This window comes from Branchiostoma lanceolatum, chromosome 7 (genome assembly GCF_035083965.1).
Source record: "Branchiostoma lanceolatum isolate klBraLanc5 chromosome 7, klBraLanc5.hap2, whole genome shotgun sequence".
NCBI classification, from domain to species: Eukaryota; Metazoa; Chordata; class Leptocardii; order Amphioxiformes; family Branchiostomatidae; genus Branchiostoma; species Branchiostoma lanceolatum.
In genome coordinates this window covers 1224234-1248175 of record NC_089728.1, presented here as the reverse complement: position 1 = coordinate 1248175, position 23942 = coordinate 1224234, and the positions used below count along the sequence as shown (strand labels likewise).

The 23942-nt window shown below is 41.3% G+C and overlaps 1 protein-coding gene across 2 annotated transcripts in view; it reads right to left on the bottom strand.

Moving 5' to 3' along the window:
- Positions 1 to 23942, bottom strand: part of LOC136438501 (A disintegrin and metalloproteinase with thrombospondin motifs 16-like) — a 191343-nt gene that overhangs the window by 153722 nt on the left and 13679 nt on the right. For both annotated transcript variants that reach the window (XM_066433311.1, XM_066433310.1), the window contains exons 2-3: positions 20893 to 21007; positions 8437 to 8667 (exon numbers count right to left, since the gene is read on the bottom strand). In XM_066433311.1, coding sequence (XP_066289408.1) covers positions 8437 to 8490 — 54 coding nt within the window. In that variant the 5' untranslated portion in view covers positions 8491 to 8667; positions 20893 to 21007. The remainder of the gene's footprint in view (positions 1 to 8436; positions 8668 to 20892; positions 21008 to 23942) is intronic.

The window sequence follows — 23942 nt, the reverse complement described above, 5'->3', positions numbered from 1 at the left end:
ATGTTTTTCGGGGAAAGCCAGACATCGGGCGTTGGGCCTCGGTCCTTCAGGAATTCGTACCGCTTTTAGCTAGATAAGATGGTTGTTCCTTCCTGAATTAAGGTATATATATATAACGTACATGATAATGATGATGATGAGCTCAAATATATAACATACATATAACATAACTATATTGTATCAGTTCTTACACTACTACTGTAACAGTAATATATAATGGCGGTCAGGTTAGATGTTTGTGTTTGTATGTGTGTTCTTTCCCCTTTCATGGTTAATCCCTGCATGGGCCACACCGGGCACGAGAGTAATGACGGCAAGATGTCCCTGGCATCCGTTATTCATGCCCAACCGGGGCGGACCGATCCAGTCAAATCCCACACCGGGATACCTGAAGCAGTAGGGAGCGTCGCCGAAAAACTTCCCCAGGAAGGCGGTGAGCCGAGCTGCACCAAAAGGAGGATTAGGAGAGGACGCCCGTGGCTGTGCTTAAACGGGAAGAAGAGGGAACGACACAACACAGGAATCATATGGGGAGCAGGATAGTGCTCAACGCAGGATGGACAGTGCTCAGCGAAGGATACCAACTATAAATTATTAAAAAATGTATGGACTTGTAGCAACTGAAAAGTGTATTAAGCTTGAAATTGTATATTGTATATTGTAATAGAATATATTCCGTATCTCGCCGAGGACGGCTCGTTTTGAAATAGATGTAAGAATTTTTTATGTACTCGCCGGGGACGGCTCGATTTGAAACTGGGGGGTAGGTGTAGGAATGTGACGTAAGTGTTGTCATGGAACGTTTTTGTTTGTTTGTTTCCATTACGGCCATGCGCGTTAGAGCGTTCTCCGAACGCGCACGTTTAACGTTGACGTACGACGAACGTTCTAACGCGCCTACAGTACTTGAATAAAGACAGTTGTTTTCAAGGATTCAAAGTGTGAGGACGTCTTTCATTTGGCTGCGTGTTAAGTTGTGTCTTGTCTTATCCGTCACGGTCCCGTAATCTTCGTCACCCCGCCAGCAAGATCCGAAGAAGGAACACTAGTAACATCACCGCTTCCTTACAATTGTTCTACCGGCTTTTGGAAATAGGTGTATACAAGAACCATCAACAAAACGTAGAGCTGAAAATTAGAAAGGCAGCTAACGTTGTGAGAGAATAATGTAGTTTCATAAGATTGTTTCAAGTGACTGTCTTTCTAATGAGCTCACTCACACCAAGGAGGTTTTATAAAACCTCCTTGCTCACACACTTGCCTCAGCTCACAACAAAGCCTGCTAGTTTATTTGGGAGTTTCTTTTGCTGAACGTCGATTAGGCCATGTTGTCTGTACGAGTCCATGCCATAACCTTACACGTGAAATCAGTCAGAGCACCCCGCATTATTTCCCCTGTAGAAAACGGAAAAAAAGTTTAGTCATTTCAATCAATTCAAGGGATTCTCTCATCTCCTACCCCTTTTAGAAATGAAACCCGCCATTTTTCATCAGTGAAAAATATCATGAATAAACGTAACTAATGGTATGCTTTCCGTGAATGAGACTGTGAGAAGGAACTCGGTATGTTTAGCCGATAAATTCCTTGGAATTTTACAGGCTCATGCCTTAGCACGTACCCTGTCACAAGGACCAAAATAAAGTCTATATTATGACGTAACCCATTTATTCACCTGGTAAGCTAAAATGTCACAACGTCTTTCACCCTGTCTGCAACTTGTGTTTTATTGCGGGGCAGTATTAAGAAGAGCTGTTCTAGAGCATATGACGAGATTGTCTCATTGGGTGCTACTCGGTGCAAGTGTTTCCAGCAGCAGACACTATCGCCGTCCGGCAATTCATGATCTCATAACTGTTACGCTATATCAAGATGTATTCTAGCCCTTATTGTATTGTATTAGTGATTAGGATGCTATATCAAAATGTATGCTAGTCCTTATTGTATTGTATTATTAATTAGGATTTTAAGTTTTATTCTATACTTCTACTTTGTATTATGTTTACGAATTCTTGCCATACTTTGTACCATGTACAATTGTCGTGCAATAAAGTTCTTTTTTGTAAAATTGGACCGTCTCAGCGTGTCACTGGGCACCACGTAACGGTGTCATGGCGTGCAGGTGAACTCGTGGCGACGGAGATTTGTTGATGAAAAACTGGGCAGCTTACGTCGTCGTTACGTCGTGGACTATAATATAAAGTGGAGGAAAAGATGGATACTAAAAAACAGCATTTTATTCCATCTCTAAATAAGATTGTTGTGTTCGTTATCTGAGGGATACAATTGCCATCGATCGTTGAACCCTTTCTTTGTAAACCGTCACCGCGTACGTGTGGACACAGAGCGACGGGGACACCGTTACGCCACACGACCCCACAGCCTAGCTGGTTATTGCCATGGCTTACAAACTAGAATTGCCCAATTGCCTTGTGTAGCAATATTTTAAGATTCAATCGACAGTTTTCATCTCTATAAGTCTCACCATTGTAAAAGCCAGTGCTACTCTTTACCTGTTCACCATCAGTCCACAGTTTCCGTCACAGCGAGCAGCTCAGCACGTCTTGACGTGCTGACTGACACGTGGCGTCGATAGAATGTGACAAACTCTAAAAAAACTTGAATGTTTCCTTATAGCAGCAAAACAACTCGCAACAAAGTTTCTATCTTTCCACAATCGCAAATCAAAGGACAAATGAAATTGATATGGAATCCTAGTATGTGTCTTTTAACTCAAAATTGGAGAAAAATATTTTTAAGAGCCGTCCGTCACAGCGTGCAGCTCAGCACGGCTCGACGTGCTGACTGACATGTGGCGACGGCACGTGGAAAGTTCGGCGTGCATGCCTTTTAATATTTTATTATGCGAAATAATTATTCATAAATATATCAATGAGCATTTCTCTATTGAGCTTGCGCCCGAAAATCTCCACAGTAACGGACTCACGCCAAAACAAAGGAGAGACAAAACTTCCGTCACAGCGTGCAGCTCTGCACGTCTTGACGTGCTGATCTGGCACGTGACGACGGTATGTGGAAAGTTCGGCGTTAATGCCTTTTGATATTTTATTGTGCGAAATATCTATTCATAGATATATCATTGAGCATTTCCATTCGAGCTTGTGCCCGAAAATCGCCATAGTAACGGACTCACGCCAAAAAAAGGAGAGACAAAACTTCCGTCACAGCGTGCAGCTCAGCACGTCCTAAAGCCCAGGTTACACATAGCCGAACATGGCCTCCCGACTCTCCCCCGACCATGGTTAGAGTGATTCGGGAGTGATGCGGGAGCTAGGTCGGCTGGCGTTCGGCTGAGTCGGGTGGCGTTCGGCTGAGTCGGCGGGTGTTCGGCTGCGCCAGGCGAATGTTTTGAAAATTTCAAAACATTCGGCTCTGGACGGAGGTTCTGAAATGGGTCGGCTGGTGTTCGGCTGGTGTTCGGCGCGGTCGGCTAGTGTTCGGCTGGTATTCGGGAGTGAGTCAGCAGTAAAATTAGAACCTTATTCACGCCAGAAACACTACTGACTTACTCCCAAATAGTTTCAAACCTACCCACAACTCACCCCAATGCCGTAGACAAATCTCTGCTAACTAATTCTCAACCAAGTGACTACTATCGGAACGTGGGCGAATCACCCCCGACCTTCACACGACCAAAAGCAAAGAAGAGCACTGAAAGCAGTACTAGTATCAAAGCTAGTCATGATCCGAATTCGATCTCTCGGTGATGTTAACAATATAATAGACTGGATTATTTTAATCAAAAACGAAAATGATCCCTCTTTTAAAAGTTGCTGAATATGTCCATTTCAATTCGTGAGAGGGTCTGCATTCGGTCGGGGATTAGTCAGGAGAGATTCGGCAGTCTGCGGCTAGAGGTCGGGATGGTTGAGAGTAGGCTAGAAAGCATTCGGGGCTAATTCGGGAGTAATTCTTGTACTGGTTAGGAGATGATCGTCGCATCTTCGGCGCATGTTCGGCGCCAAAGATAGGCGTGGCCCCAAAACTGGTCAGACTGCTCCCGAACTTCAGCCAACCTGAGTCGGCTGTTGTTCGGGAGCCATGTTCGGCTATGTGTAACCTAGGCTTGACGTGCTGACTGGCAGGTGACGACGGTATATGCGGAAAGTTCGGCGTTAATGCCTTTTAATATCTTATTGTGCGAATTTCTATGAATAGATATTTCGCAGTGACTGCGAAATATCTATTCATAGATATATCATTATAACGGACTCACGCCATAGTAACGGACTCACGCCAAAAAAAGAGAGACAAAACTTCCGTCACAGCGTGCAGCTCAGCACGTAAAATGCCTTTTAATATTTTATTGCGCGAAAACACACAATTTAGAGACATCCTGCTGAGCGTATAAACATTTGCCTTCAAGCTTGTGTCCAAAAATCTCCGTGGTAACGGCCTCACGCAAAAAAGAGAGACCGATCACGGCATACGTATTCATACAAATCACGCCGAATCGGCGTAATGTTTGTGTCGCAATAAGTGGCTACTTTCCGTCTAAGCGGCTGATCGCACATGTGTCATGGCGGACTTTCCGTGCATCGAGATCGGCGTTTCCTGTAGGTTTTACGCAGGTTTACTGGCAGCTCCAGCCAAATGGATCATAAGTATTACATATGAAGATAATAAAAAGCGGAACAGTTGATAGTTTGGGTGTTTTTATTTCATTTCAGAACGGGTTTTAGTTGAACTATCTCCCGAGATCGGTGCTCGCACGTTCTCACAGGCGCTCCGTACGAACTTCGCAAATTCCGTATTTTCCCACACTCTGTCCTTCATAGAAATCAAAAGATCGTAAAATATAATTGTTCAGCTATTTTCTGACCGAGTATTGTCAACTGTTTGCGTCTTATATCAATGTGGAGACCATAGAAAACAGCCGTTCTGGGTGCCCCATATGGCACCTTGGGACGGCCGTCAAAGCGTGTTCCTGTGCACATTTTGACGCCGTCGAAGTGTGCTGTGTGGCACGCTTACATAGCTCCTGTCAGGGGTCACCTGAGGTCAGCGGAGTGCAGCGATGGATGACATCACATGTTATCACCTACATACTGCAACAAACTGCAATGTGCAACTTAATGTCTTGACTGACTTTACAAGCCATTAGAAAAGGGCTTCCTCCTATATGGTACGAGAGTACAATAGGTCTCCAAAATCACCACGTATCACTTTTATAAGCCAATTTTGTGTTTCTAATTTTGTGTTCCTAAAATTGGGCCTAATTAGCACACATAATAAAGACTCCTAGATGTTACTAATAGCAGTGAGTTCGAGATCATAAAACCTATTAGAATGGATATCAAATTAACTACCGACAGAAAATTCTTTGAGCCCATTGTCAAGGGCACCTTGAGGTGAAATTAACTTAAGAATGACATCACACCAAGGAGGTTTTAATCAGATCACACTTAGATGTAGATGTAGATACCAACATACGTTTTGTAACCTTTACACTCTTAAACTTAAGAATCTAAAAAATAATCTCCCACTGGTGTTGTTGGGTATTGGTAATAAAATCATCATGGTTCACCTCGACTGCTGAACCCTTACCTTGATAAAAGTCTTGGGTTTTAAACTGATTAACGATTTCCCTTTGAGGTTTTCAGCACCGCAAGCCTGCATGAAAAACGAGCCTACACATGTAACAGTTCCGAAGTGAGCTGTGACAAAAGGGTTACAGGAGTAAGATTGGATCTGACCTGATCTTGATGCACTTAGCCAGAGTCATTACCAATGGATTACCAGCTCTGACACTGGAGGAGAAAAGTTTTGCCTGAACCTAATCTTAACAAATTGAACCATCATCGTGTGACCGTGATACAACTTTGTGTGATGTATTATGGCAAGGAGGCAAAACTAAATCAGTCATTTGGTTTTCTACATGGCAAAGTTCCAGCATCAAGTGACCATGGTACAACACTGTGTGAGATATGATGACATTGAGGCAAAACTTAATCAATTGTTTGGCTTTCTACATAGCAAAGTTATAGCATCAAGTCCAGATTTCAATGTGAAATTTATCAACCTCTAAGTATGTTGTGTCAATAATGCTTCTTCTGTACAGAAATTATTGAAAATCATTTTATGGTTTGTCGGTAGTCACCCAAAACGTTCCTTCCATTTCTTTTTTTAAATATGTGCAGGACTGGTGATCATTCTTTCCAATTTATGGCTCATTTACATCCATTATAAAACAATAGAACAAATTGGTCTAACTTGCTCTTCTTTTCATTCTTTCTTTGTGACAACAGAAAAGAATAATTCGAAAAATAGTTGATGCCAACATTTTAATGTTACACCTTTCAAACTTCTCGTTCTCAGAGAAACAGTTGATGTCGTTCCAGTCGGCAGGTGTGGAGAAATGGGGAACACATGACCTTAAGCCCACGTATCCATTTCAAAGCCAGGGGAAAAAAAGGAAAATACGACTTTATAATCCTGGATTAATGAGATTTCCCTGAGGGTTGATAATCCACATTTGGCAGCCATATGTCTGTAATGTGATACCGTTGAAGCCAAGGTCACTGGCAAATGACAGATTTTGTTCTATTGTTCTTTGTAGGTGCGTAGGTATCCAGTTAAGTACACACATATACATATAGGCCTTGTTTTCAGACACAAGTCAAGGTGTACTATGCAAAACTTGAGCAACAAACACAGACTTACTTAGTCATGGTTATCATAACTTCACCCCTTGGCGTTTGTTCATCCCCTTGTTCATCCCCTTGTTCACTCGTTCATTCATTCATTCAATCATTCATCCATCTATCATTCAATCACTCCTTCATTCACTCACCCATCCATCTATCCATTCATTCATTCATTCAATCAATTACTCATTCATTCATGCATTCATTCAACCACCCATTCATTACTTCATCCATTTAATTCAATCACTCCTATATTGATCAATCAATTGATTAATTCATCATTCATTCATCTACCATTCAATCACTTTTTTATTCATTCATTCCTTTAATCATTATTTAATCTATTCGACCATCCTGTTAGACGAGGATGGTGTCTTAAACACCTGTCCTGTTTACCCAGACAACAGGGCACGTGTGTTCCCCACAGGTTGTTAAAACACTTCAGACCAGGATGTTAACACCTGCTGATCCACCTGTAAACAGCTGTTGATCCACCTGTACACACCTGTAATCCCACCTGGGATATTGTACAGGTGTTCTGTACTTACTAACCCACTGCTGTCGTTTGTTCAAGACGTCAAAGACCACAACAAATCCCAACTTAGTCTGGCCAACGTCCAAACTCTTCTTAGGTGGTCGGAACATAACTTATCTTTTCTGCCTTTTGTTGAAATCATACCTGGGATCTAATTCAGTACTTAATCTAAGAAAGGCAAAGAACAGACAGGCATTTCTGGTGTAACTGCTTGTTTTTGGGCAAGGTTTACGCCATTCTTTGTTGTCAATACAAGATATACACCCCTGGACATACTGTACTTACAAAGATTCAATTCGTATTACTTACAAACTTACCAAATGAGAATGGGGGATTATCAAGTCCAAATATAAGTAAAGCAGTACAATATGCATCAAGTACGCAACTTAATAAACATGGCTAAAACAATTTACAATGTAACATTCCACCATCTTCAGATACAAATAAATATATATTCAAGCTAAGCCCTTAGGTTGTCACAAAGTGATCCCTCGACACAGTTACACAACATCGGACATAACAACATTAAATTATGGCCTGACAAAGGAAACCAAACAAATCATAATTGAATCAAGAACCTTCCCAAAGCACTGATTTCCTTGCGCTGTAGACATGACTCAGAACGTAAAAAGAATAATGACATTGGCAAACAAATGCAGAATAATTTCCCTCCTCAGTAAATCTGTGTACAGGGGCAGGTTACCTCTTCAGCTTGCTCTTGAACCTTAACCTGGACCTGAACTTTTGTTGGGGAAAAATGTTCCCTCACTCGCTTTGAAAGTTGTACAACAAGCTCTTAAGATGTTCTTTGGTCATGTTTTGCAACAGTAATAGGCTACCACATTGTTGCGCTTCATCCTATAGAGTGAAATTGCTACATTTGGGCATATCAGGCTCCAGTATTAAGTCCCAAGCAAAAAAAAAACAATGCAACATAAAACACTGCTAATGCTAGGGTCACATTTCCTAACCAGGGCCCGGCCGGGCTGTTTACGGAAACGAAAAATCAGAGTGTATATCAATAAATTTGCACAAGCTATGCTCTTTAATAATTTTCGGTACGTTTTGTGTTTTTGTTGTCTTTTATATCATACTTTTCGTTCCCAAAGACTGCCCGGCCGAGCCCCGGATTGGAAATACGACCCTAGCATTAATAGTTACTAAAGCCAAGTAAAGGCAAGGACATAAAGTTTCCCTAAATGGACTTAAAAGTATGAATAATACGGTTTACCAACCTTTGCCAGAGTGAATCCCAGAGCAAGGATGATCAGGACACTGCTGGATGCCATGGTTCAGGTTAAACCCTCCACTCCACTCTGCCTCAGTGGGTAGCTAGCCTGGCTACGCAGCCTCGGTGGAAGCCTGCTCTACGTAGCTAGCCTGGCTACGCAGCCCCTTAGGAAGCCTCTGTGGACGCCTGCCCTCTCATCCTGGTCTGCACGGGAGCCTTCATGATGTCTGCATGTCTGTAGGGGGGACAAAGAAGATAATCATAGTGATGATTATGTGCATGCACGATGAAAGCCAGGAGGAAGCATTTAACTTTCACATGACCTTTCCCTGGCTTGCCAGGCCACACAAAATCATTTTCTTGGTTCTTAAGCAGTAAAAATGAAGCAAGAGGACAAGATGAAAAAAGATGGCAAATGGGAGAAAAAGATGAGAAAAATTAAGCTGAGAAAAATCGATATTGATATTGACAATATTGAATCCCTGAAAATGTGTGTACCAAGATGTAAGACTTCTTCTCAGACTCACTTAATCTTTCTTATCTTCCAGTTGTGCATTATTTTTTAAGATTCAGGAGCCAAGAAATTGAAGCATAACCCTTCTGGACTACTGTAACGTTACATGTAACATTGGTAAGTGCATCAGCCGTTAGAAAAGTCAGAAATGCAGCTGGGAAAGTCACAAAGCAGGGGAAGTGTGGGCGGCAGCCCACATTTGGGCAAACTTGAACTTGTAAGGACATAATGTGTGTTTATATGTGACACCCACATAGGGTAGGAAGTCCTAATCTTTCACTCAGGAAGACAAGGATAAAAGACATTTGATGAATGACATTCAAGATAATATCCAAAGACTATACATGGTCCACTAACCTTCCTATACGTGATATTTGATTACAAGAGACCCTTGTCCATAGCAAAAAATTAGACTATTATTCTATATGTAAATTGAACACAAAGGCTTGGTTTCATGCAAAGAATGAATTTTGCCAGCTGTCTTTCTCGCAAGCTACAGGTGTTAAAACACAAGTCTCAGGGCTGATACTGGCAAACATCGACTGGATATGAGGATGGAAACGATTTGTGTGGGAAGCAGATTTGTACTAAATACAACTAGTGGGGTCTGCATTTCCATAATGTCTAGACTTTCTTCCTTTTAGACTTTGTTTTTCTTGAACAGATTCACTGTTATCTGAAAAGGTCCACAGGTGCCTCTGAAAGGAATCAAGCTTTTTACAGCTGCCAAATCCTCTATTCTGATGTCAAAATGACATTGAACTGACACTGAAAATTAGATCAGATGCAAAACTGACTCTTACCTATGATTATGTCACTTCCCACATCAGGCTTCTGACATAATTGAGCAGAGTTCAGTCTGCAACAGGGTATAGGCATTACAAAAGAACGGCAGTGAACTTGCTACATCCTTAAACTTCTTCACACACCTACAGGTACTGCGACTTTAAGACAATACCTGCGGGCAACCCAGACCGATTTCTTCAGGTACCCTGAGAAGTGTTACACCTCGCACATGACATGTAATGGAACGGAACAATGTTCGTTAGGCCTAGGGAAAAAAGTGTTGTGTTTCTGGTTACAGTCCTGAATACATAGTGTTGGTAGGTAGGGATTCTCTCTTTCTTTATTTTTCTTTTAGATTTCAGCTGAAGTGATTCAACAAAGACATTTTCGAAATGTAGAACTGAAAAACTTCTGACACTGGTATTTTCAACATCATATTGTAGTCATACAGCTATACATTGCATAAGCAAGTACATGTGATTCATAAACTGAAGAAAGAAGTACAATGTTTACTACACATTCTTACGCTAACAATAACTTTTCAATGCCCAAAGTAAGAAATGCAGGAAGTCTGTTTTGAATTCCAGCACTCAGATGTCAGATAGAAACCTTTATATGTCATTTTCAGCGACTGACCCCCAAAAGAGGCTCGGGTCTGCAGGTTTTTGCCAGGATCGGTCTGGTAACCGGAAACGCAACATTTTCTTTCCTGGGCCTAACCGAACGGAACAACGATCATTACCCAGCTGAGCAAACAACAGAAAACAAATGTGAGTGTTTTTGTACCAGTTCAGGGGAGGCAAAGATAAGGGAGAAAACTGCAGGAAAACCACAAGAAGGGAGGCGGCCGGAATAGACCATAACGTTCAGTCTAGACATTAGGTAACAAGCGAAAGGAGCCGTAATTGTGCCGTTGTTTGAGCCCACGGTGCGTGGCTAACAGTTTTGTTGCATGGAGTGCTTCTTTACTGCTTGGTCATGTGCTAGTGTTAAGGTTGGCCTGAGGTTTAATCGCAAGCACTAACCATGAGTGGCTAATCTTTTTCAAAAGTTGTGGGTGGTCGGTTGGAAAACTGAGTACAGGCATAAAAAATAATAACAAATGGAGACAATTTATGTTTTATTCAAACACAGAACAGACCTCTACTAGGATTTAGCTGGACAGTGAAAAGTCTACATTTGTATCACTGCAGTCTATTTTTAATGGAGTGAGACGTTATTGATTTTAAGATCTTTCACCGTGCTTAAGTTGCCAGATCTGAATTTGTATAATGTTAACATGTATCGGTATAGTTAGAGTATCAAGCAGTTCTTTGACATTCTTATTCCAGAGCTATGAGAGGCTGTGCTTGTGGTATCATACCACAGTGGCAGAACACCGGTGAGAGATGAATCTCCTGGCAACTCTGTTGTTGTGTGGCAGGTTTGAAAACACCATGTGGACATTTGTGGTGATTTCACAGAACTCAGTACACTTCACAGTTGTGCCACTAAGAAGAGCCAAATCTAAAATGTACTTAAGGATTGTTTCCAATAGGATTTAAGGGTATCAAAACATTGATTTCACTTAAACCTTTCTCAAAGTTAAACAAATGCAGGGACCACAATTTTGTGCAAGTTCAACCAAGCAAGGTAACCTCCTTGAACCAAGCCGACCTGCCCTTGCAACCTTCGCTTCTTGAAACAGTTTAAGGAAGCACCTGTCCTCCCCTCATAACCCCCATGTCTTGAAGCAGTTTAAGGAGGTACAGAAAGGTGTGTCTTGAGCAGTAAATACAGGCACACCTCCTCCGGAGACGAGACAAGATAGATATATGGCAGAGAGAGATCAGAGGAGTCCAACCAAGGAGTCGTAACTAAGATCAGGACAGGACATTCCTCCCTACACCCAAGTCACCAAGGTCGTCCCACAGATGTATGTAGGGGAGGGGGTGGGCAGCGTTCTAAAATATGAAGGTCACAGGTTGAAAGGTCAAATAGGAAGATGATCGGACAATAAATATTGTGTCATCATGAGCTGCATGGGAAAATCCTTATCATACTGAAGTTATTGAGGTCTGAATCATTGTCCGTGAAATGTTTGAGGGAGGGCAAAGCCAAGCCAAGCAGCTGGTCAGACATTTTGACAAACCATCATTGACATTCACCATCCAACTTGAATCATTTTGTGCCACTTGTCCTTCTCTTTTCGTAACATGATTGTACTGCTAAGTCCCGTTTTTCTCCTGATGGTGTCAATGAGAGTTGTGTGTTATCTGCCTGAGCTGGGATCAGTTTTCCAGAGTAGAGGTTTTTATACATAGAAGGGTAGAATTTAAGGACATGATCAGGTAATAAGGCAATTGTTTTCCATCCCTCTCGCCTGCTTCTTCTTTACAGGTCACATTTCTGGGGTTCTTCAGGTAAAGTTTACAGGGTAAAAGGTGTAACGTTCAGACTCAAGATCACAGAAAGGCGTGTTTTCCTCAACCCTCCATCTGCACAGGTCACATGTTTGGAGTGCTTCAGGAAACCTTTAGCTAGGCCTGCTTGTTTAAGGTTAGGGTCCATCAAAGGCCAAGGCCTACATATCTATAATTGTCTTTCTCCAGTTGGAATTTTGACATTTTCAGTTTCACAATTTAACATGATGTGTATGTTACATGGAGCAAGACGATAGGATAGAAATAGAACTAGGATAAGAACTTAAATCAGAGTTGGAACTGACATTGAAAGCAAATGAATCAGTGATCATCTTATTATATCACTTTCAGAGTACATCAATGGACTGACAGACTTTCCCCTTGTGTTGATCTTCTAGTTCAATCTTTTTTTCCAAATCTGTGTGCAAATAAGTTATTAGCTAGTGTGGCCTATATAAGGGTGGTAACGTCTCTCCCACACACACCTGCATTAAATTTCCCATCTGCCTCTTTTTTAGAGGTCACATTTTTGGTGATCTTCAGATGTATATCCCAGTGGGAGGACGGGGAAGTTTGAGCTACTGTTAATTTTTTTTCAGGGACATCATGTCAGAATAGCGTTGACCTTGACATTGGAATTTATCACATACTGGTGACTGAAAACGATTCATTCATCATGACTGCTTTTACTGGGTAGGCCTTGACCTTGGGAACAGGTAATTCATTCTAAAAATCAGGTTTCTGTGACCTTGTGACTGTGAAGCCACAGGAGCCCTTCAAGCACTGCCGTACACTTGACATAGGAATTTTTCACATCAATGAAAATGGTCAAACTAATATCAATTGTATTGCTTTGAGTGACCTTGACCATTATGAATGGTGATATCTTTTCTATAGATTAAAGTTTCTGTGACCTTTTCACTGTGAAGCCACAGGAGCCCTTCAAGCACTGCCGTACACTTGACATAGGAATTTTTCACATCAATGAAAATGGTCAAACTAATATCAATTGTATTGCTTTGAGTGACCTTGACCATTATGAATGGTGATATCTTTTCTATAGATTAAAGTTTCTGTGACCTTTTCACTGTGAAGCCACAGGAGCCCTTCAAGCACTGCCATACACTTGACATAGGAATTTTTCACATCAATGAAAATGGTCAAACTATATCAATTGTATTGCTTTGAGTGACCTTGACCATTATGAATGGTGATATTTTTCTATGAATTAAAGTTTCTGTGACCTTGTGGCTGTAAAGTCACAGGAGCCCTACAAGCAGGGCCATACACTTGACATGCACTTGACTTTGGAATTTTCACATAAAATGATCTACTCATTATTGCTTTCAGTGGCCCTGATTGACCTATAAGGAACAGGCGGTATAGTTCTATAAATCCAAGTTCCTGCGACCTTTCTGACTGTAACGTTAAATCCATGGTAACCCAACATGCAGAGCCTACTCATGAGATGCACTTTGCATTGGAATTTGGTACATAACTGAAAATTACATATTTCAGTGGCTTTGACTGACTAGAATGAATGATGATACAATTTTACAAATCAAAGTTTTTGTGACCTTCTGACTGTAACGTTGGGTAACCTAAATTCGCGGGGTACTTAAATTCGGGATTTTTCGAAAACGGGGTATTTAGGGATATGTGCTAGAAGCAACATAAGTAATACCGCTAGAAATGCAAACCTGCCAGACTTACGTATTCAGAACACTGTCTGAAAAGCTTCGATAAGCATGGATTATAAGGCGACGAGGTCAAAAACTCTGCGTCCCTTAGTGGAACAGTCTGAGGACTTCGTGGGAGACTTAAACAACATGGTTGTCGGCTGGTTTATAAGAAAAATGTCACATCCGATTCCTGCTCAACACAATTATTTACAAGACAACTTATTACAATCTCTTTTGCTAACCTGCAACTGGATTCTAAGTGTGATCAATCATCAAAACTCCTCTCTGTTGCTACAACCTACGGCACGTGTATTTTCCCGCCGCCATATTGTTAACCAGAATCCTGTTGTCAAGCAGACGACAAAGGTTTGTGAGGAACACTTTTTTGTCTAAATGCTGCGTGTGATAGTGGACTGAGGAAGATATTTTCCTCAAAGTTTGCTCCTAACACAACAAGGAACACATGGACATAGTAGTATTACCATTGCTACGGCATCCAGCTAACTTCCCATGAATAATGTAACGTTACACGTTGCCCGATGATGACGATGGGCCGACTTTGAGTGAAGTTCTACCGACTCAACACACGGGTTGTACCCGAACTGGCCTGATGTGTGCGGTACGGCCGTTTTTTCGTATATTTTTTTTACTTGGACACGTCTATATCCATAGCACTCTCCTCAAGCCAAGGATGGAATGAATAGCTGCTGTATAAAATGTGATTAGCGGTAAGATATTCAAGACGAATTTTCTCTCCCGAATTAATGTGCCCCCCTGTCCGACAACACCGCCATTGTGCGTGCGGCGGACGGTAGTTTCAAGTTGAAATATTATGGTGTCAGCACGACTAGAGACAAAATCTACCATATATATGATTAGTGCAAAGATAGTACATGATACTGACAGAATTATAGAAAAAAAGGATGGTTTATTGTTCTGCTAGATTGATTTCAGTCAACCATTATCGGAAAAATCCCGAATTTATGTTACCCAACGTTAAATCCACACTCAGGAACCCTACATACAGGGCCTACTCTCGAGATGCACTTGACTTTGGAATTTGTCACATCTGTGGGTGAGCAGTGATAAAACCTGCGGCGACCTTTGAGTCTCCTCTCTGGCCTTCGGGAATCCTGGTTGCCATGGTGATAGCCCAGTGTTGGGTTCTTTGAAGTGAGATTTTTTATGCAATGTGTGGAGGAGTGAGGTTGGGTCTACACCTGGTTTTTGGAAGGGGCGTAAATCAAATGGGGGTCCCGTGTTCAAGGAGGTGCCCACAGCACACTACCAAAAATGCCTTTTCTTGTTTTTCTTGTTTCTTCTTATACACAGAAAATAATTCTCAAAAGAAGAAAACTTTCTGTGTTTAAGAAACATATTTTGTTAAGAATTTTTTTCATAGAAATTTTGTCTCAAAGAAAGATATTTCAAGAAAGGGGAGAGAAAAGTTTTAACATTTTCTTAAACATAGCAATAAAAATAAGAAATTTAGACTTGAATTTCTAGAAATTCTTGAGGGTGAAAATCTTTTTGAGAAATAGTTTCTTAACTTCAGAGAATTAGGAAAGTGTTTCTTGTTGTGGGAATTTCCATGGAAAGAATTATAATTCTTCAATTTTTTTTTCTTATTCATTCTTGAAATTCTTGATATAAGAAAATTTGTCCATGAGTTAAGAAAAACAAGAAAAACTACAAAAGCAAGCAAAATTATTTTTGGTAGTGCACATTGAAGGGGAAGGGCTAGCAACCCCTCCCTGTAAAAATATACCCCTCTATACTGAAACAGAGAGCAAGGAAACTTGTTGCCCTGTGCGCACTGTGTGTACGACAAGGGTCTGAAGGAATGAAAGAATGACAAGAAGAGGTAATACGCCAAAAAAGCAATTACTCAAACAACTGGATATGATTTTGGAAACGGTCAGACGTTTTAAGTAGCATCCACTACTTTTCGTCAGTGACTGTGAGCAAGATCAGTTGAACAGCAGGTTTATAACCACGAACTATGAAAAGTAGTGGATGCTACTTGAAACGTCTGACCGTTTCCAAAATCATATCCAGTTGTTTGAGTAATTGCTTTTTTGGCGTATCTTATTACCTGGATGTCTAATCTTCATTGACGTAAGAAGAGATAATGATTATCTTCAAAGCTCTGAGCTATTAGTGTTTAACTCTTTCACTCCTCCAGTCCATTTAATCTCACTTGCAAGTCATCAGAACCCAAGACTGACACTGTGGGGGACACTTAAGGACCAAGAGGCCAAGGAAACGTCTCCTCCAGGCGTCTTCTCCCCCTCCAAGGAGGTGGCACAGCCCCAAGGTCAAGTCCAGGGCGGGCGTGTTTGGTTAACCTGAGCATGAGACACAGATTAGCGGGATGACTGAGTGGGTCGGGTCGGCCCTGGTGCCCCCGGCTCCTCTTTACTGGTTCTGTTTCTCCTTGGCCTCTTCTCACCACATGCAGCAGGCTGGGCTGAATTAGGCCACACTGAGTTGATTTTACATCGTAGGGACATCACTAGCCTGGGTACCATCCTCCATATTAAGGTCTCATTCATGTATTACTCCGAGTGGGTACCCTAAAAGAATCCATGGCCAAAAAATTAACGGCTGCATGAACGTGTGTCTATATCGGTGGGAAATTCTCTCTTAGCCAGTCCAGCCGATCTCAAGCGTCAAACTGATGAAAGCTTGTTTGTATCTGAAGAAATTAGCAGGCAAAGTTTGGCAGCCGCGCGCGAGGTCGGATGTACACAGCCGGCCATCGTAGGTGATGCGGTCATGCGCTTAAAGCTGGAAAGTGCATTTTGGGGCTGTAGCTAAGTGCACTTTGTAATTGCTATAAAAAAAAATGTAGTGAAACTGTTGGCAATTTTTTTACATCAGATCTAGGGTAAATGTTCTCAACATAGCATGAATAATATTGGTGCATTTTCTGTAGCTTCATTACGAACAAGCCCTTGTAAAACATGTATTATAACATGTAAGCCTATGGGGTGAAAAAACTCATGAATGAGACCTTAACAGCTGGCTCAATCTTTTCACTTGCTAAATCCGTGGTTTAAGCAAAGAGACCGAGCCAGCAGTTGCTATGGAGGATGGTACACAGGCTAGGGCATCATTGCAAAGTACTGTAAAAAATCTTTTAACTTTTGCACTGGTCACATTTTTGTTTCCACAGAAAGGATACACAATCAAACTTCAGCAAACGATTGCAAAATGGGAGATTATGAAAAAATTAACATCTTTGTCATCTGTGAACCACCCTGCCACACAACTGTTGCTCCTTCAGAGTTCTTATGTTAGAATTGGGGCATGTAAAGCCAGCATCCCCACTCCACAGATACACCAGCAATCCTTCAGGAGGTGCCAAACACAAGGATGACAGGAGGAATTACCACAAGCAAGTAGGAAATCTTCCAGACAAGAGGGGATCGGAACATCTTCTTGGACAGACTTCAACTCTAGATCTTCTTGTACATCTTTAGCTACTGTGTCTTCTTGGACTTATTTCAACCCGACGTCTTGTACAACTTATAGTCTCAACAAACTCTTAGGATCATTGTAATGTCAACTGTGAGAGGCTCGGTGGAAATTCGGTTGACGAAAGAGGCTTGTCTTAATTTGTGATTAGGTCTGTTATAGTTTCACTCAAATATGTCCTAATGAGGATCGTTCCATTGAGAGAGAAAGGGGGAAGCACTAAGTTATCCATTTACCTATCAATCTTTAGGGCGGTCCCTTCAGCTTGACAATTTACTGATTTGCAAGGAAGCCCTTTTGTAGTTGCAACATAAAATCAATGGTCAACATATCAAAATAAATAGTCTAAGACTTTATATTACAAAGAAACTGGTTTTCAAATGCGTCAATGAAGGTTAGACATCCAGGTAATTAGATACACAGAGTCACAGAAGGTAGTTGATGGTATCATCTACAAAGTCTGTCCAATTTGACTAACTTTTGTACTGTTATCAAATGCTTTATCAAAGACCAAAGTCCGACAAGTAGGCTATCAAACTACTTGAGATTCCTGGCCCTTGTTTTGAAGTGTTTCCATCTGTGGTTGAGGTCCAACCTTGGCATGTTTCTTGTGATATTGAGTGTCACCACTGGGCAACATGTGGCCTTACTGCAACGCTAATTAAAACTCCAAACAGTCATGCTACAGCCAGAAAAGACGCACCTGTTAAGGAAGAAAAGTGAGAAAAACATTTTAACAAAATTTTTTTGGTTATATTTCCCAACTTTCGTATGCATAGAATCTTCTACTTTTTTTTTTGAAGCATGGAATCTTGTCAATGGATTGTACAAAGCAAAGTAAACATGACATTGTGGCATTTTACCAACTCGGGACAGTCAACTTTGCCCGACACCCTGGTCAACTCGGTTAGGGTTATGGTTATGGTGTTGGGTCGAGTTGGTAAAGGGCTGAAGCGTCCAAAATCCCATTCTGGGCAACACAATTTCAGTCTGAACTGAGAAAAACACTGCTACATTGTTGGCAACAAAATAACAAGTCTGTGTCAGTTGAGACTGAAGGTCCTCTGAAGGACACATTCCCTCACATCAACATTTGCCACAATTGTAGCACACCTCTTATAACCATTCACATGTAACAGGTGGCATGTGTCAATCACACATGTTTGTAAACAAAGTTACACAAGCAGAAAACAGACTTTACATCAGCATAAAGAGTATTTGTAAGCTCCAGTATGTTTTTCACCTCATTGTCTATGGTTTATGATGATTGATTTCACATTAATGATACATAAGCAGAAATGTTTACATTGTTTTTGATTGAAATAGCCATCAAAATTGGTTTTCAATGATTAAATCAGTTGCAGAGGAAAGGGATGAATGTGCAAATAAATAAATGAATGAATGAATGAATGGAATTTAGATGACAAAATGACCACCTGACCTTCATTTAACCTCCCATCATTCCTGGCTAACTACCATGCATGCAAGGTTCAACTATTCAACCATGATGATACTTTGGGGGTTAAAGACCATGGGTAGAATGCGATGAAGACAGCAGTTTGAACTCATCCCACCATCCATACCTACAGGCCTTTCTGGTAAATAGTCGGGAAATGAAAGACTGAGAAACAGATTTGATAAATAGAGTGGTGACCTCACCTTCACCTACAGTAAGGCCATGGTGAGGTCAGTAAGAAAAGGGCAGAAACCTGAGCTGGAAGAAAGGAAACAATCTTATTATCTTGGCCCTCCAGACGTCAGTTTAAGTGTCATATTTCAAGCCAAGTCTTAGACATTTAATGAAGAAGTCCACCAAAGAATAAATCACTGTGAATGCAAAACAGATTAAGACAGTGGCTTTCTTACCTTAACCTGAGGCCATGGTCAAATAAGAAACTTGAACTCAAGAAAGGAAACACTTCCACACTCTTAAAGATATCTAATGAACAGACTATGAAATTGGCGACCCCACCTTAGCCTAGGCCATGGTCAAATAAGAAACTTGAACTCAAGAAAGGAAACATGCCCAGGATCTTAACCTTGCAGACGTTCAATCCAAAGCTGTAGTACATTAACTTAATACATTTAATGAAGAAGTCAATCTAAAAATGAACCACTGCAAAACTTAGAACCTTGTGACCCCAACTTATTACCCAAGACTGGGTAGAAACTTGAGCCGACAAAAGGAAACAATCCTAATCTTGACCCTGAAGCGATTACAATGTGAACCTGTGGCATATTAGGCCATGGCATTTCAAATTAATCAATCAAAGAATAAACGACTGCAAAACAGATTAAGAAAGAAAGTAAATGGCTAACCTTAACCTAAGGCCATGGCCAGACAAGACCAGGGTAGAAACTTGAGCTGAAGGAAGGAAACAGTCCATAATCCTCACCCTACAAACTTTAACAGTGAAAAGCTGTTGTGAGTCAATTCATTTAATGAACAAGTCAATCAAAGAACCTTAGCCGATGCAAATCAGATTACAAATTCAAAGGAATGACCTCAACTCAAACAGTGTTAAACTGTAGCATATTAAGCCAAGACGTTTCATGAATAAGTCAATTAAAGAACAAGCCACTGCAAAGCAGATTACAAATTTAAAGTGGTGACCTCACCTTAAACAGAGGCCATGGTCAGATGAGAAATGTTAACTCAAGAGAGGAAACATTCCCACACTCTTCACCCTTATCACACATTCTGCATAAAGCTGCAGTATGTTAAGCTTAGGCCAGACCAAGGTTGGTGAGATTGCGTTTCTCTGTTTACTACAAACTGCTTTTATTTCTCTTCCTCTTGAAGGAAATGAACTTCATACATCATCATGTCGTGGTGTTCTTAACCTTTAGATTCAAGGTTTGGGAAGTTTTCTCAGCAACTTCTTCCCAGACTTGGCATTATTTCTTGATACCAATTCAAAGAACAGCACCTGGGCTCTGTGCCAAGGTCTTCCCAATCTATAGGAAGCAAAGACGATAACTACCTTAAATTACACTTAACTACATGTATCATCACTCCGTTTGGTACCTACAAGTACCACCAGGTCGACCACCACATTTTGAGAAACGTTGCAGTTTAAGTAATCCCTGAGGTATGCACACTCAGGAAAGGCCTGGGTCTTTAGGTACATGTACATGTACCTGGCAGACTTACGACAGTTGACATTGCATGATTGTATTTCAAATCCTTTCCAATAAGATCAAACACGTTTAAGTTCCTGCTGTATAACATATAAGGTCTAAGGTCTAAGTACCTGGCAGACCTGAGGAGATGATGTTAGATGTATGACAAATTCAGGACTTGATAAACCCCTACCCCTTACCCTTACATACTGGGTTCTCAGAACATACTGTAAATGCAGAAATGTTCGCGGCAGTTTTACGTTCACAGTTATCGCGGCGACCGTTTCACCGCAAACTTTAAACCTCAGCAAACATTTACTGTTAGCAGTATGTAACTATAGCACTTCGGCAAACTTAAAATCACCACGAACACTCCATTTTCCCCTTAGCGCAGAATATAAACCACGCGAACTTAGATGCATTTTACAGTACTTAGGGCTATCCCTGTGTATAACATATCAAGTATAACATACCTGTTGAGGTGCAGTAGTGCCTCCTCACAGTGGTTCAGACATACTTCTGTGGAGTACAGGAAACAGGTGGGAGGAGAAGGCTCTCATAGGTGGCTGGAACCCCCAACTGGCAAGACTGGAACAAAGCAAACAAGGCGATCAGAGATGGCAGACTTTACTCCCTTAGGCCTCACCAATTTAATATCTTGGTTAACGGATTTTTATTTCCCCCCCCAAAAAAAAATTTTAGAAAAAAAATTCATGAAAACAGATGGCTGGCCCAGCCTTCTGTTTTCATGATTTTTTTTTTTCTACATTTTTTAATCTTTTAAATGAAAATCTGTTAACCAAGAAATTAAATTGGTGAGGCCTTACCCAAACTACATTCATCTTACATAGGTGGCGGGAACTCTATACCAGCAAGACTAGAAGGGAACAAACAAAGCAATCAGAGATGGCAGACTTCACCCCCTTACCCAAACTGCTTTGAATTCGTCTTAAAAAGGTGGCTGGAACTCTAAACCAGCAAAACTAGTCTGAGAACAGAATAGACATGGCAATCAGAGATAGCAGACTTCACCCCCTTACCTAAACTACATTGAGACCCTTCTAGTCCTTCAGACAAAAAGAGCAGCATTGAGTTTTCATTACAACACTGCACTGAGACCCAAGGAAAGAGTGGCCTCCATTGACTTTGCTATACATTTTTTCACCTTTCTCTAAAGCTGTCACTTCTTTCAATGGATGGGGCATCTGAATTTTTGTGATTTCTGTGCTGTGGACAGTTTGAATATCTATCAAAGGGAGGTTTGATATTACAGGCACCACCTAGTGGACAGAAGTCAAACTGCAGCAGCGAAGAAATTCTGACTGCTTGCCCAATGAAGAGAGGGACTCCGAGTTATTTCTGGAGAACACTCTAAGTAATACACTAAATTCAAGGAAAGCCTTTACCCAAAATTTGGTTACCTCACTATCAAATACACCAATAAGATCATGGCTTTCCCTGCAAAGCACAGGCAGTCGAAAAACCTTGACAGAAAAGAGGCATGCAGGCCTCCTTTGAATCAGTTTGATGGCAAAGGATGACCCTGGCAACTCTGAAGTGGTCAACTTCGGTGCAAACCTTACCAGACAGAGTCTACATGTAGCAAACAACTACTTTATCACTGCCATATGGACATAGATGACAGGATATTTGAGGACACTTCGTTTTGATTGAGTTATCACAAGGATTGGGACTCCAAGATCAAGTTCAGCTTTGATGTAGACAAGTATGGCACCTTGTCAGACTTTTCAGAGATTAAGACAGGCTTTTACTGTAAATCATGACAGATTTGGGGTGGTTTTATGTCTGTGGGTTTTCATGGTCATACCATAAAATGATGACACAGCAAATATGTGCTTTTTTACAACTACACAGTGCTACCAAATTGTTTCAACTGAGAAAATACTGTAAAAGCCTCAGTTTCCGTCTTTACACAAAACAGAAACACTGCGAAACTAAACATATGTACAGTACAATGTACTTACATCTAGTAGTTTGCTATTGGAAATCACCCAAGGCAAGGTCATTGTAGAGTTCTGTGCTAAGCCGACCAAACAGCCAGTCTGTCACTGCCATATGGATAGAGCTAACAGGATATTTGATGGCAAGATGAAGTCCATGACTTCTGTATGGCACCATAATGTCAGCCTGCCGGGAGACAGGCTACCAGACAGCCAGTTTGTCAGTCTGACATTGAAACATGGCTGACAGGACCTGGTGGGTACACTTATTTCATCCCTGGAGGAATAGGGCACTGTGTATGTATTCCCTTAGAGTAACATTAAAGGACTAGTCCCTAAGTAAGAGCAATCCTATCCCAATCAATTATGCAAGGGGAGGTCGAGGTAAAACAGGTCATCTTCTAAAGTGGTGAAATAGCCTGGGTACCTTATCTTCCTTAGTAACTGCTTTGAAACGATTGAGCAAGCGATTTCTACGGAGGAATTGGTACTCAGGCTAGACATGTAATGCTTTTCCTATCGGCTACAGCAATGCAGCTTTTCCATGGGTTGCTTTTTAGCCAAGATCCCCTACTCTTATCAACAAGTGTGTTGGGTTCTTTAATGCAAGAAGAAATGGACTACGTACACTTAGTACAGTACGCCAGACAATTCCCACTAGACCTGTCAATGCCTGCCGGAGGCTAAAGATGATGTACCAGGTACTCAACTTTAAATAGCCCCAATTTTTGGCAGAGACTTAACAACAGTTACTGCACAGTTGGTGCAGGGTTTAACCCTAACACAAGCCTGATTCCATGGGTGACATTCATGGGGCAGCACCACTGATGTTGGCTTGCTTCCCAGGAAGGCCCTAGCTTCCTCAGACAAACTGGCAGTAATCCATGACAAAGCTTGTTCATGATGATGACAAGTTGCCACCGATCATAAAGTCGAAGTGAGCCTAACGTATTACCCTGAGTGTGTGAGCCCTTTCCGGAACTTGAAAGTGCAAAACATTAAGACTACACTGTTTTTGAATCTATTTAGACTTAGATGATATAATCCTCTATAATATTTTGTCTGACCCTTACCTCTTCCCTCATGACCTCAATGAAAAGCGGCCTGCAGGCCGAATGGAGCTTTTCATGAATAAAGCAAGGTTCACAATTGTCACAAATCTGTTTTAGAAAAATGTCATTTAGTACATACAAGTCCCCATATTGTCTGCAGGTGTTGGTCTAAGTTGGCTCAGACAAGACCCCCTATGGTCTGGGGTATCCCTCAGGCTGGCTGAGACAAGGCCCCCTATGGTCTGGGATATCCCCGGCTGAGTTTGGACTGCCAGCTTCAAGTTGGGCCAATTTAAGCTAACAAGGCATCTTTTTTTAAACACATGTTTATGGTTTTTTGAAGTCATATGAAGCTGACTGGGAAGTTATTTCTAGCACACTTATATTTGGGTGTGCCCTGAGACTTTTCATCATTAAAAACACACAATTCTTTATGTGACCTTGACCTCTGACTTAGCTTAAGAATTAGCTTTCTCCTGCTTGTAAAGAAAGTCCTCTAAGACATACTTA